Source organism: Dama dama, chromosome 9, assembly GCF_033118175.1.
Source record: "Dama dama isolate Ldn47 chromosome 9, ASM3311817v1, whole genome shotgun sequence".
Classification (NCBI taxonomy): domain Eukaryota; kingdom Metazoa; phylum Chordata; class Mammalia; order Artiodactyla; family Cervidae; genus Dama; species Dama dama.
The window spans coordinates 108,346,882-108,360,872 of NC_083689.1; the positions used below are offsets into that span (position 1 = coordinate 108,346,882).

Sequence of the window (13,991 nt, forward strand, 5' to 3'; positions counted from 1 at the left end):
CAGTGGTAACATCAAACAATGATAGAAAGCAACTGTATTTCCCCCTCATTCTGCAAACCAACAAAGAACATTTTTTTGAAACCTCTACCCATGCACAAACAGTAGTAATGAACCTTTAATTCAGAGTCCTTACTTTATAGAGAAAACAGAAACAGAGTGATTAAGTGACTTGTTAAGGTCACATTAATTCAAATATCATTAATTTTTGAGAGAAAAAAGGTAGATTTCCAAAATTACAAAAATGAGGTTGACATTGGTCACTCACCAAATTCTAGAGAAGGTTAACAAATGGCATGTGAGCAGTTAGGAAGGAGGTAGCATGCCTTCACCAAGAGTGAAGCATTTCCAGGTAACTTCATTTGCTTTCCTGATTTAATATACTAGCAAGATTAGGCTACTTCCACAGTGCTTGTCAACCACACCGGACAATATTTCTTATTCTTACAATGTCCTTTTAGGAAACATAAGCATCTAAGCGACTAGTAGTTGCTTCAACAACTGTACCCAAAGCACTGATTGGTGGGTCAAGGTAATCTAGAGGGCCATCTACAGTGGCATTCTGAAGAGGGCCTTTATCCTGTTTTGTTCAGTCTTTATCAGTAACCTGGAGAAAGCCTCTAAACACCAAAGACGTGCTTCATCAAAATTGGGACTGACACAGTCTGGGAGAAGAATCAAGAGTTGACACAGACCTTGACAAGTTAATTTTTGTAAGGATGAATGTAGTCCTTCAATTAGGTTAACAGGAAATTGTGTAAGTAATTATTAGGAACCAGCCTGGCTTACCAGCAATACCTTGAGGTTTAGCAAAAGACAATAATGTGATACATGTGCCTAAAAATGACGGTAATGATAATAACACTGTCAACATATACTAGTTGTAACAGTCATATGAGAATCACCTAGATGATGCCAATAATGCTTCTGGATCCTGCTTTAGTCAGACCACAGAACTGTGTTTAGTTCTAAGCAATGCATTGTACATGAGAGACTGAAATAGTCAATGCCAGCCGGTCTAGAATAGGTATCATGCACGATCTGAGGAAACTATGAAGCCTGAGGGGAGACATGAAGAGGTGGCCATGTAGAAGGAACAAGACCTTTCTGCCTAGCTTCACATGTGTGCTATTTACAGGAATGTGTGGGTGACACGTTATTCATTTCTGTAATAATGAAATCCAACCCTTGTAGGGGTGCTGAATGGCTCAACCTCTGGAAGGCCAACAACCACTTCTGTATAGCTGAGTTCTCTTTTAGCCTCTTCCTTCTTAGATCCCAGTGGAAGGACTATAAAATCATGTGCTCAGGAGCCTATTCCAGACTTCCTGTTAAGACCTGTGTTCTTTGCTATTAACATTAAATGCTCGAGGAGGTTACGTTATAGAAGTGATATGACTACACAATTAAATATTAGAAGTGACCACTGGATATATCCTGTTTATTGTTTATGATTTACACGAAAATTGATGGTCTGGGGTTGTAGAACAATAAACCAATCATCACATTTAGACCTGGGCTTTTGAAAAGCTTGCATTCCATTTTAACAGTTACATATATTTAACAGCTTATATATAAATCCAGATCACAAATAATCTTAAAGAGTTAGTTAGCTTAGACATAAACAAGAAACACAAAAGAAAACCACACAGATTTACCTTTAAATATCAGCATTCATATTACAAGAAAGAAGAAAACATTTTAAAAAAATAAAATTAGGTGAAGTCACTTAACATATAATAGAGAAATGAGAAACAATATTTTAATTAATACTAATACTTCTAATTTACCATCATATATTCTTTACTTTTTCAAACTTTAGTTGCCTTAACTTGTCAGCCTCAGATTATATCAGCTTGTTACAATGACAATTCTAAAATCTCAATTTTCTTTTTTACAGAATTTTTAAGCCAGCTCTTATTGAACTTTTCTCCTTCACAGCAGCTGTTTACAGATAGTAGGGAGCCAAGAATGAAGGGTGGAAACAGATGGAAAGCAAAAAGTACAACAGCTATCTTAAGTTCAGCTCTCAACACTGCTGGTTGAATCTGGAACCAAAACCTCTTAACAACTGGCAGATAATAGCTAAATCTTAACAGGCAAAGAAGAAATATTTTCTTTCTGACAGCTGCTATCTAGAAGAAAACCAAGGTCCCATTATACTGCCTAAATATAATGTGTGGCTTATTACAGAGAAACCTGTAACAATGTCAGTTTAACCAGTAAGTGTCACAACTGATCATTATTACTTAAAGGAAACAAACAACAACAACAAAAAAAATCACACTAACCACAAATTTCCACAATATACACATGAGAATTAACTTTAATCTGATTTGACCCCTTGACACTAACTGATTATCAATGAAATACGGTATGGAAAGATCACAGAGTAGAAAACAAGCAAAGATTAGTTTATACAACAGTGACTATATACATCAGAAGGAAAACATGCTACCTAATGCAACATTAAGGCCTGAATGTAAGCATTTCCAAGTCACAGATGCCCCAAAGAACCTCTAAATTACAAAGTCACCACATTACATGCATGCAATGTTCAGTTTTGTTTTACCCATAAAAGGATACACAGTATTTTGCTGTAAATACCAGACACATTTACAATATATGCAAAAATTAGAATGCAAGTTTTATGTTCCTTATATTTAAGCCTCAAATGTGCCAACAGTGAAAATTCATTTATTTTTAAGAATGGAGAAAAGAGATGGAATATAAATACTCAGAGAAATTACACAAATAAAACGTAAACTTTGCATTTGGGAAACCATATAAACCATTCCTTTTTGTGTCCAAACTAAATTATCAATGTAATACTTGGATGGATGTATACTCATTATGTGCTTTACTATTTTACTTGCTCAAATGTGGCATTCTAAGACCCATCATCATTCTCCGGTCTTGGTATTTAAAAAACCTGTAAGTTAAATATCATGTCCATGTTGATATATACTTGCCTACTGGGTGGGACCACCTAAACAGAGAGCTGTGCAGTCTTAGTTTGGTCACATAATTACAGAGATGACTCTGTGGTCATGTTTCCCTTAAAAAAAAAAAAAAAAAAAAAAACTGTGAGGAAAGCCGATTTCCCCTCTTGTGTAAAAGCTTGTGAACAGGTCTCTTTCAGAGGATAAATTTGAGGTCAGAATCTTTTCTCTTTTATAGACAGGAAATTAACACCAGAGCTGTGTTACTTGTTCAATTCTGTTCACACAGTTACTAGGGAATCATACAATCTATTCCTTTTTCATTCACAGCTTCATTTGACACTATTTCCATTCTGGGTGAATAGTTTTACCAAAATATATTAGTGCAAAGAAACAAAGGCTGATAATGTAATATGAATAATCTCTGTCCAGCAATACTTTAGAATAATAAATTACAACAAAGGAAGGTTTAGACATGCTGTAAAAAGGTATGGTCAAATCTGTCCTGTACTTCATCAGTTTGATGCTTTATATAAGATAGTACAATTAACTTTCTAGTTTTTTTAAGGATTCAGATTTTCCTTTGGGATATAACAGAATGAGTGTTTTAAAACACTTCATGCTTTTTTTTTTTCAGACTTTCCAAAATATTACAGAGTCAAAATTACCTTTAACTGTATCCAATATTTGTTATACAAATGTGCCATGAGTGTTCTGGACCTTCAAGTATAACTTTAGACAAATAGAAAGGATCTCATAAGGCCATCTAATTCATCTCACTGCACCAAGCACCGAGTCCAGGAGATTGTTCATATTCTTTACTGACTTTACTTTATGCACATCCACCAGTTCAAATATAATAATTAATTTTCTACCTAACCATTTCAAGACTACAATTAAGATATAAACATTTTGTGATGCTCTAGCCAGAAGTTTTGTTTGGCATTCTAAAAAGTCTTAATTTGAAAGAGTAGATACCTTCTTACAAAACCACTCAGTATTACGAACCAAGAGGTTTTGATGAAGCAACAGCAAAGGGACCAAAGAAAAAGCATGCTTTAGAATTCCTTTTTATTTCCAACGAAACCAAATTTTACTACTGTTGTGATCACAATCTTCACATTTGATGCAAATAGGAAAGCTTAATTATAATCACTTAGTGGCAGTACTCCAGACAAAACCAATAATGTGTGCCACATAGATGATTATTTCTTCTGGAGAGAATTAACTGATAAGCTTGACTTTACAATTAATAACATGTTAAACTAAAGAAAATGGATGCACTACTTCAACATTCAGCTTGAAAACATTTAGTACTTTCTGCAAATCTAACTTAAGTTTAGAAAGGTTAATATTCTCTTTCTAAACTATGGCATAGACTATATATAGCATTTTTAATATATTTATATATAATTATTTGCACATCAGATTTAGAAGGAATCTGCAGATTTACTTTGATAGACCGATCTCCTTCAAGTGGGAAGGTTTAGGGGGCTTCTGCAGCACTGTCATTTGCAGGGGGGGCGTCACGATCAGGCTCAGAGGAAGCGGCTGCAGGCGTTTCCATCACAGCAGGTGGGAAGTGCCGGCGGCACACAGGGCAGGTCCCGGACTGGAGGGGGAGAAACCAGAGGAGGAAAAAAGCAAGTTTGTAGCCAACAGGCGGAAAGGTCTGAATTGCTACCAAGTATCAGAACAGTAGCATTATCCTAAACAAGTCAAATAATGTAAAAAAAAAATGAACATCAGCCTACAAAATACAGAGAAGCAGAATTCTGAGGGGATTTCCCCTCGTCCCAATTAGACTCTTAATTTCTTCAAGGGGAACAATGTCTCCGCATCAGTTTTGTATGTTATAGGTCACTCATCTTTTCTTCAGTGAGTATTAACTGAGCATCTACTATACTCTCCACTTCGGACTAGTACTACAAGGGTGAGCTGGGAGTCGCAGGGTATGTCCTCCCCTGAAGTGAATTATTATGAATCTATGATGTATGTATTAAGAGAAAGCAGAGACCGAGTTAATTCACATATTTATTAGGTCAAATCATCCCCCTAGGATCTTCCACATACATAGTAAAGCCTCACTCTGGTGTGGTACAGATACATCAAAGCGGATGGGACTGCAGCCCTTCTTTATAAGCCATACACTTCCTTTTCAGAAAGTTAAGAAGAGTTAGGTGCCTTCTGAAAAATAAAACAAATCAATGAGGGAAGGTGGGACAGGGAAGGCAGTTAAGACTGGAGTACATGATTTTAGGACCAATGGCAGATTACAGAGATTGCCATCTGGTGATAGATAATCCCCTCACAAATCTTCTTTTTCCCAGAGATCTCCCTGATAGAAAACAGGTTGAAGAAATCATGCTGCTGAAGGTGACAAAGATATGTATCTTGGGAACCTTTGCCCCAGAGGAAAGGCTTCACACTATGCTGCTTCCTGACAGGAGAGAGACTAAAGAAAGTACGACTTTGGGTTAAGGCAAAATCATTGACAATTCAAGACTGTACAATGTAAGTAATATTGACAATTCAAGAATTTAATTCAGCAAACAGGTACAGTGCACTTGCCATAGAGATTGAACCAAAAGAGCAACATCTGAGAGTCAAATAGAGGAGTCCAGTCTCAACCAAGCACATTCCAGGCGTGGAACCTTGCATGAGTGACAACCACTAGGAAATGAGAGTAAGGACACCAGTATGTTCCAGAGCGGTTATCAGGACCAAGTGGGAAAACGCACGTGAATCATTCAGGCGTGACACACAGCAGGCACGGCAACACGAGCCCCTCGTGAGGTTCTGATACTATGGCGGAAGTTTAAAGAGAGGGGATGCTAAGAGTAGAAAAGGTGGGATTTTAAGCTGGACTTCCTAGAACATCTATTTTTACAGTAAGGGGATGATCACACCAGGCTAGGCAGACATGAGTAAAGGTACAGAGGAGTAAATCTGAAGGACAGACTAGATCCCAGAAGGCCTTGAAAGCCTAGACAGAAACTTTAGATATTATAAAGGAATAATGAACACTTCTACACTGGATTTGAGAGATATTAACCAGAATTTTGACAGAGATGAAGCGGCAGGAGAAGGGGAGCAAAACCAAAGCAAAAGAAGGGAAAGAAAAGGGAGGAAGGAGAGGGTGGAAGTGAGAGAGGGGAGATGAAAGGAAGCGGTTATGGAGGAGACAGAGAGCCATATCTGTAAGTAATCAAGCTGGGAAAGCGATCTGGGAGCTTCTACTGAACTGCATGTAAATATCCTTTATGCAAGAATAGAGTTCACTGAGATTTAAAGAATACTTTTTAAAGTAATTCAAATATACTTAAAAATTATTGGGTAAACATTAAAAAACAGTATATAAAAATCTGCATCAGAGGTACTTGGTAGGTTATTAAATATCATACACATTTTTACTTTACATTTTAAATATTTTATTGAAGTATAGCTGATTTAGAATGTTTGTTAATTTCTACTGTATGGTGAAATGATTCAGTTATATATGTATTCTTTCTCCTATTCTTTTCCATTATGGTTTATCACAGGATATTGACTATATGGCCTGTGCTATACAGTAAGACCTTGTTGTTTATCCTCATTGTTGGAGATACCATCTCGTATTAGCAGGATATCTGTACAATGTTACAGTACTGTGAGTAGTCCCAAAGACTTCCTGGCTTAAGATATTTTTGAAAACATCAAATTTCAGAGATATAATCAAGATCTAACTAGTTTTATCCTAACGTCATTTTCTTATATTGTTTTTTAGAAAATTTTAGTACGTTAAAGGGATTCCCTGATGGCTCAGGTAGTGAAGAGTCTGCCTGCAGTGCAGGAGAACCAGGTTCAATCCGTGGGTAGGAAGATCCCCTGGAGAAGAAAATGGCAACCTGCTCCGGTATTCTTGCCTGGGAAATCCTATGGACAGAGGCACCTGGCAGCTACAGTCCATGAGGTCAGAGAGAGATGAATACCCCTGAGTGACTCACACTTTCACACTTAGTAAGGTGAAATAGCTTGACATTACCATTAATCTGTAATCATTAACAGGTAGCCAATTTTAAACACTAAGTTAAAAAATATTTTGAGTATGTAGCTAAGTATAACAGGCTTAAAAAACACTACTATTGTCATTAACTTATAGAAGAAACCATTAAAATATTAATTCTAAAAAAGTAAATCTGCAACTCACCTTTTGTAGCCAAATTGAGACACAAGGTTTGTGAAAGAAATGGTGACAGGGTAACTCTGTTGCTATATCATCCTTAATATACTCACTGCAACAGATTGGACAGCACTGCTCCTGACCAATAGCTGAAAACAAATAATGTGATTTATCAATCCCACAAAGTTCAATTTTAATAAAACTGAAATCCAACACATTAACTCATAAATGATAACTACAGAAGATGAAAGAACCAGAATTTGATCAATTAATTGGCAAATGTATTTCTGCTTAATGCATGACAATTTGGAATTTAATAAACATTGCTTTTGTAGAAAAGTTGACTAGAGAACATTTGTCCCAACCTATCACTTGATAAATTTAAAAATTCCATTAGGTAAGTTTGTCAGAACTAAGTTTCATAGGAAATCTAATGAAAGTTTCTGACAGTATTTTTATCTTCTATGTGCACTGGTAACATACTTGAATATGCAACATGTCATTTGACACGTTTATTAGACATAAACTTTGCTCTTACCAGTGTGATCTTCAAGAACAAGCGTCTCTGGAAGACCATCAATGCTCTCCTTACTGGCTGGTGGATTGGCCACTTCAACATCCACTGCAAGAGACTCTAAGTGTGCCAGGGCAGTCTGAAAATGGAAAGTCATATCACTTTGTTAGATATACTTTTTAAGCAGCAATGAAAACCATGTTTAAAGGTGTCATCTAAAATCACATCCAGCATTACCCCTCATCCTGTTGGTTTCTTTTGCTGCGGTTCCTGCACTGAACCAAAAATATCATAAACATAGGGGAAAAAACAAATAAACAAACCTATTTCTCACAAGTACAACAAAAATCTATTGTGTCTCAATAACAATTTATTTGACCATCATACTTATATTTTCAAAACAGTGGTTACCTCTTCTAACTTGTGAGTTTCTGTGTGAGATCAATCACATGAAAGAAAGCAACATTTTGGACAGATTCAACTGGTGAAAGTAAAACATGGCCAAGGTTACAAGATGTTCAAGGTAGGGAGGCGAATGACGAACTCCTGAATGGCAACATCTACTCCTGGCACAGAGTCCGTGCACCCACGTTACCAGTTCACTAGCACTGGCACAACTTGTTTTACTGCACTTGGCAGATACTGCTGTTTTTACGAACTGAAGATTTCCGGCAGCCCTGCCTCAAACTTATCTATAGTGCCACTTTTTCCAACAGCATTTCTCATTTCATGTCCCTGTGTCACATTTTAGTAATTCTCACATTTCAAACTTTTTTATTATTATTATATTTGTTACGATGATCTGAGATCAGTGAACTTTGCTGTTACTACTGTGACTCACTGAAGGCTAACATAATGGTTAGTATTTTTCAGCAATGTAGTGTTCTTAAATTCAAGTATAAACATTTCTTTAGACATACTGCTACTGCACACTGAATACAGTAATAATATAAACCTAACTTTTATATGCACTGAGAGACCCCAAATTCATGTGGCTCACTTCACTGTAGTGCTCTTGGACTAAATCTGTAACCTCACTGAGACATGCCCATAACTCCCAGTTATCTGGGTTGTGAACTTTATCTAGGGACTCAAATGTCTGGAAAAACTCACTATTCTAAGAAAGACAGGAAGACCAGCAGATCATATGACCATCTAGTAGGAGTCGGCCTCATCCTTTTGTGGCTTGATTAGCCCTTTTGACTACAATTAAGTTAGAACTGTAGACGGGACCTACACTCACAAGATCTAAAAGGCAGAAACAAACCAAATATCTACTGATGAATGAAAGAACAAACTGGTTAGTAAAGGTAAGTATATCATCAAATTCAGAATACTTTGATACTGTAATATGGTAGTATATTAACCATTTTACTGAGTATTAAGGTTAAAGGATGTGGTCATGTATGGATGTGAGAGTTGGACTATAAAGAAAGCTGAGTGCCGAAGAATTGGCGCTTTTGAGCTGTGGTGTTGGAGAAGACTCTGGAGAGTCTCTTAGACTGCAAGGAGATCCAACCAGTCCATCCTAAAGGAGATCAGTCCTGGGTGTTCATTGGAAGGACTGATGCTGAAGCTGAAACTCCAATACTTTGGCCACCTGATACGAAGAGCTGACTCATTTGAAAAGACGCTGATGCTGGGAAAGACTGAGGGCAAGAGGAGAAGGGGACGACAGAGGATGAGATGGTTGGATGGTATCACCGACTCCATGGACATGGGTTTGGGTGGACTCCGGGAGTTGGTGATGGACAGGGAGGCCTGGCATGCTGTGGCTCATGGGGTCGCAAAGAGTTGGACATGACTGAGCGACTGAACTGAAATGAAGGTTAAAGCATAAGAGTATTAAAAATAAGTATACTACAATAACTTGCTAATGAACATTCAATATACAAAGAGAAACTGGCACATCAAAAACCTAAGTGGGGAATAAAAGGGCAGAGTTTTTTGCATGCAACTGAAGCTGTTACCAGCAAAAAATAAGGTTATTAAGATGTCTTATTTAACCCTCACATAAATCATAAAGCAAAAATCTACATTAGATTTTTGTGTAGATAATACATCTACATTATCTACACAAAATTTTGATAATGAAAAGCAAGTCACAAAGAAGACAACAGGAGAGGGAGAAAGGAACAAGGGAACTACGAAACAGCCAGACAATAATGAGTAAGGAAGAATTAGTAGCTTCTTACCATTCTCCACCCTGGAGAAGGAAATGGCAACCCACTCCAGTATTCTTGCCTGCAGAATCCCATGGACAGAGGAGCCTGGTAAGCTACAGTCCACGGGGTCGCAAAGAGTCAGACACCACTGAGTGACTTCACTTTCACTTTACCATTCTCCAATCAAAAGGCATACAGTGGCAAAAGGAGAAAAAGAAGACCCAACTCACCACAAGCTACTTACAAGAGACTCACTTCAGCTGTCAGGAAACACATAGCCTCAAAGTAACGGGACGGAAAAAGATATTCTGTTCCAGAGAGACCAGAGAGCAGGGGCAGCTCTACTTGCATTAGATAAAAGAGACTTTAAGCCAAACACTGTAGTAAGAGGCAAAGATGATTACCATATAAAGAATCTACTCATCAAGAGGATGTAACAATCATAAAAAATATGTACCGAATAATAGAGAACCTAAGCATAGTAAGCAAGTAAAAACAGATCTGAAGTGAGATTAGACAACAGTAAGGTAGTATCAGGGGAGTTCAGGAACTCACTTTCAGATACATTACTCAGACAAAAACCAAAAAGGAAACACTGGACTTGGACTCTACTTTAGGTAAAACAGACCTAACAGACAGATACAGAACATTCCACAAACAGCAGCAGAACATACATTCTTCTTGGATGCACATGGAACATTCCTCAGGTTAGATCCTACCTCAAAGCGAGTCTTGACAAATCTGATAAGACTGAAGTCACACCAACTATTATTTCTGACCAAAATGGCAAGAAATTAAAAATCAAAAACAGGAAGAAACTGGGAAATTCACAACTATGTGGAAATTAAACAAAACACTTCTGAATAACCAACGGGTTGTTCACATGTTCAATATGCCAAAACTTACAGGATGAAGCAAAACCAGATCTAAGGGACGTTTATAACAAAAAAAGTCTACATTAAAAAAACAAAAGAGGAATTTACTCAGGCAACCTAACTTTACACATTAAAATTTGTATAGAACCACAAAAGACCCTGATCATGAATAGCCAAAGCAAAGAACAAAGCTGAAGGCATCACATTTCTTGATTTCAAACTCTACTATTAAAGTATAGTGATTAAAACAGTATGGAACTGGTATAAATACAGCACACATACCAATGGAACAGAATCAAGAACCCAAAAACAAACCCTGGAAAACACAAGACCTGATAAAGGAGCCAGGAATACTCAATGGGGAAAGAACAATCTCTTCAATAAATGGAATTGGCAAGACTGAAAAATAACATGCAGATGGATAATCACATGCATAAAACTGAATCCCTAGAAGAACTGATGCCTTTGAACTGTGGTGCTGGAGAAGACTCTCGAGAGTACTGTGGACTGCAAGGAACTCATACTAGTCCATCCTAAAGGAAATCAACCCTGAATATTCATTGGAAGGACTGACACTGAAGCTGAAGCTCCAGTACTCTGGCCACCTGATGTGAAGCGCCGACTCAATGGAAAAGACCCTGATGCTGGGAAAGACTGAAGCTGAGAGGAGAAGGGGACAATGGAAGATGAGATGGTTGAATGGCATCGGCTCAACGGACATGGGTTTGAACAAGCTTTGGGAGATGGTAAAAGACAGAGAAGCCTGGTGTGCTGCAGTCCATGGGGTTGTAAAAAGTCAGACATGACTCGGTGACTGAACAAGCACCTTACACCACTCACAAAGTTAACCTGACACGGACTAAAGACTTCCACCTAAGACCTGAAACAGCAGACTTCCAGTTATAAGGTCAGTCAGTCCTGGGGATTCAAGGTGGCAAACTGATCACAGATGACAACACTGTACTATATTCCTGAAATAAGGTAAGGGAGTAAACTTTAAATGCTCTCACCACAGGACAGAAACGGCAGTTATGTGAGGTGGCAGAGGTTAACCACCCTCCCGTGATAATCACTGCACAGTATGTAAGTGTATCAAGTCCACACGCTGCACGCCTTGTGTGCCTGTGTGCCAACTCGCCTCCGTCACGTCGGACTCTGTGCGGCCCCACGGACTATAGCCCACCAGGCTCCTCTGTCCATGGGATTCTCCAGGCAAGGACACTGGAGTGGGTTGCCGTGCCATCCTCCAGGGACCATCCCGACCCAGGGGCTTTACCACTAGCACCACCTGGGAAGCCCTACAGCCCACCTTAGACCTACAGAATGTTACATGTCAATTATATACCAATAAAGCTGGAACAATGTGGTACATACACACAGTGGAGTACAATTTAGCGTTGAAAAATAAAGGAATTCTGATACATGCTAAAACAAGAATGAACACTGAAGGCATTATGCTAGGTGAAATAGGTCAATCACAGAAGGATAAATACTGTATCCCTGACATGAGGTACTTAAAGTAGTAAAATTCATAGGACAGACAGCAGAACGAAGGCTGCCACAGAATGAGAATCGGAGGGATGTGGTTATTGTTTATGTACTTAATGCCCCTGAACTGTATACTTAAAAATGGTTAGAATGGTAAATTTTACATTATATGCCTGCTACCACAATACAAAATAAACTAGGCTTTCTAAGCAGGAATAGGATTCTGCCTGATTGTTAACATTGTGTTGTCTTGGATGGCAAACATAGTCTTTTGTATACTCCTCATAATCCAGCCTAGGTATTTCAGCAACCATCTTTCCAAAAAGAATTTGAGAAGAGTTACAACAGAGTATAGGGCCAAGGCCAAAGCAAAGTCAGGACTGGAAAAAGAAAAAGCAAAGAAAGCTTTTTTGTGAGAGTTAATAAACACAGTTAATGACACTGAACCCCAAGTTTGACTCTGGATTTGCAGGCAGATACTGCAAAAAGAAAACCAGTGTGCCAGTAATAGAATTATTGCCTCTCAGCTCCAAATTCACCTTTCATTTCCATTCTGTGAAAACAGATCTGGGCCTTTTAAATATTCTTCCTTTGTCACAGGCTCAGTCAATAGAGGGTGCTGTAGAGACAGGAGGAAAGGACTGCTGCTTAGTTCCAGCGGGCTTGCCCCGGGCAGAGAGGAAGACTTCCTGTCTCTATCCTTACCCTGGCATCTGCACCACAGGGCTTCTGCCCCGGCTCCTGCAGTGACAGGCTTCCCTAGCACCTGGCTCCAGAAGCACACACACTCTCCCCAGTGCCTCACAGCTGCAGGGTGAGGTGGCCAGCAGCCTCCCCTGGCACTCGTCGTGGGTGGTTTTATAGTAGGAGTGCTTCCAGTTAGTCATTTCCCTGGGAACAGCTTCTCGAGCACTCCAAAGCCAGATTTTTGCCAAAAACCAGAGGGCAGATTTCCAGCAAGCTCTGCCAGCCCAGCAGTACAAACACTTGTCTGAGAACCACGGTTGCGTCCTCTTCAACACCGTCTGGATCTTAACCCTGGGGGCAGAGAGGCAGAGTGCTTCATCTCAGCCCTAAGGCTATCCCTTCAACCTACTATTCCTATATTCTTCAGAATTCACTTTACTCGGGCTTCCCAGGTGGCACAGTGGTAAAGAATGTGCCTGTCAACACAAGAGATACAGGAGAACTGCGTTCGATCCCTGGGTCAGGAAGATCCCCTGGATAAGGAAATGGCAACCCACTCCAGTGTTCTTACCTGGAGAACCCCATGGACAGAGGAGCCTGGTGGGCTACAGTCCACGGGGTCACACAGAGTCAGAAACAATCAAGTACACACACATGCAGCCTTGTCCTGTTCAAATTACTGTTTTCTCTCCTGTGACTGGGCCCAGACTGACAGAACTGGTGTCAGGCACGACTCCATGAAGCAAGAATGGGGCTGGTGTGGCGGCATCTTTCAGCTTGAGCTCAGCGCTGAGCTCCTCACCAACTGGAGAGGGATGCTCTCAAGGCACAGGCTGCAGTGACACCAAATTTAAACTATCTGTGGTGCGATGCAACGAAGTGCCAACCGAGGCACGTCTTGGGAACCCAGCTGTCTGCCCCACCTGACCTTATGGCAGTAACAATGACTACATAAACTGTGACGTGTGATGGACCCTTCTGAATGTCCCTGCAGGCTCACAAGGAGAAAAGGACAAACCTGGGCCCACTAACTTTCAAAGGGAAGCACAGTATGAGAACCAGAGTGTGCCCATGATGGCCCTGGAAAAAGATCTCTTATTTCTGAAAATCAAACATATATTTCAAATTAATTCTAAGTCTTGTCAAGTTTCTCAAAAATTG

The 13,991-nt window shown here is 39.3% G+C and overlaps 1 protein-coding gene across 3 annotated transcripts in view; it reads right to left on the reverse strand.

Annotated features, from left to right (window-relative positions):
* Positions 1-1,410: 1,410 nt before the first annotated feature.
* The window catches only part of PJA2 (praja ring finger ubiquitin ligase 2), a 70,661-nt gene continuing 58,080 nt past the window's right edge, over positions 1,411-13,991 (reverse strand). For 2 of the 3 annotated variants that reach the window (XM_061152126.1, XM_061152128.1), the window contains 3 exons: positions 7,640-7,754; positions 7,129-7,250; positions 1,411-4,551 (listed from right to left, as the gene is read on the reverse strand). In XM_061152126.1, coding sequence (XP_061008109.1) covers positions 4,426-4,551; positions 7,129-7,250; positions 7,640-7,754 — 363 coding nt within the window. In that variant the 3' untranslated portion in view covers positions 1,411-4,425. The remainder of the gene's footprint in view (positions 4,552-7,128; positions 7,251-7,639; positions 7,755-13,991) is intronic. The other variant, XM_061152129.1, reaches the window with a different exon arrangement.